Source organism: Bison bison, unplaced genomic scaffold, assembly GCF_000754665.1.
Source record: "Bison bison bison isolate TAMUID 2011002044 unplaced genomic scaffold, Bison_UMD1.0 scf7180017864331, whole genome shotgun sequence".
NCBI lineage: Eukaryota > Metazoa > Chordata > Mammalia > Artiodactyla > Bovidae > Bison > Bison bison.
Genome location: NW_011494903.1, coordinates 193,104 through 194,320, shown reverse-complemented (window position 1 = coordinate 194,320; position 1,217 = coordinate 193,104). Strand labels below are relative to the sequence as shown.

The 1,217-nt window shown below is 31.9% G+C and overlaps 2 protein-coding genes across 2 annotated transcripts in view; one reads left to right on the top strand and one right to left on the bottom strand.

The window, feature by feature from the left end:
* CLCN5 (chloride channel, voltage-sensitive 5) overlaps positions 1–1,217 on the top strand; it is a 274,777-nt gene that overhangs the window by 147,880 nt on the left and 125,680 nt on the right. The gene's annotated exons all lie outside the window — the stretch shown is intronic.
* RP2 (retinitis pigmentosa 2 (X-linked recessive)) overlaps positions 1–1,217 on the bottom strand; it is a 38,744-nt gene that overhangs the window by 30,503 nt on the left and 7,024 nt on the right. The window contains exon 2 of the mRNA XM_010853709.1: positions 36–150. Within this exon, the coding sequence (XP_010852011.1) occupies positions 36–150 (115 nt within the window). The remainder of the gene's footprint in view (positions 1–35; positions 151–1,217) is intronic.

Sequence of the window (1,217 nt, the reverse complement as noted above, 5' to 3'; positions counted from 1 at the left end):
AACCACAAAAAATATACCAATCATCCAGAAGGTACCTTTGTTCAAAAGAGGAAGGAAGTCAGGTGCTTTTTCATGAAAAACCCTTTGAGCATCTTCGGCTTTCATTGACACCTCCTTTGTCTGAACTAGGAAAAAGCCTTTAGCAACCATCTGTGGGAAATAAAATTTCATTCAGATTTTAAAATGACCTGAGGCTAAAACAATGTTTTCCTATTCTACAATTTTTCTATATAAAATGCAACACAGCACTCTGATTTTCATTTTAGTTAGAACTGTAATTCAGGGTGTTTACTGTAACAAGTTTTCACATACACAAGATTCTTCCTTCCAGATGCATGGTTCTGGTTAAGAATGAGTACTGCTATGCTTACTGTTACAATTAAGAGCCAAAGAAACATAAATTAGCCCTCAAAATTTTAAGCATTATTTAAAATTTTTTTTGACTGAAACTAACAAATATAAGCTTTAGTTTGGTGATAGCGCAAATGTCCAATGAGAGGAGAATGGTTAAGTAAATTATGGTATGTTCACATGATAAAATACCATAGTTCATTAAATATAACAAATAATAATGGGGGAAGCTTATATAATAATGTTAATTTTAAAAACCATGATTCAAATTTACATAGTCTAGCACAACAATGATAGATTATGTTTATGGAGCACTTACTATGTGCCAGGCAGTTTTATGTATTCTATATGTATAACATGTTTAACCCTCCTACAAGACAGATACTATTATTACTCTCATTTTACAGATGAGAAATTAAAGCACAGAGTGGGTAAGACATCTGCCCGTGATCACACAACTATTAAGTGACAGAGCTGTGATTTGAATCCAAGTAATCTGACTGCTGTTGTTCAGTTGCTAAGTCATAACCATGTTTGCAAGCCCATGGACTGCAGCACGCCAGGCTTCCTTGTCCTTAACTATCTCCCTGGGTTTGCTCAAATGTGATTACAGACTAAATAAATTAAAAACTATTCCTACAAAGATAATTCAAGGTACAGCATAAAAAGCTTATTTCTACTCTATTTCTATAGTTCTTTACAGTAAGTACATATTTTTTTTAAACATGCAAACACAATTTATTGTGTGATAATAATTTTCATCCATCTTGGGCAAATATTTAGGAATAGGACTGTTCAGTCATATATAAAATGAGTACACATTAATTTTTAAGATAATTATGAAAATAGTTTTTTAAAATGCAAAA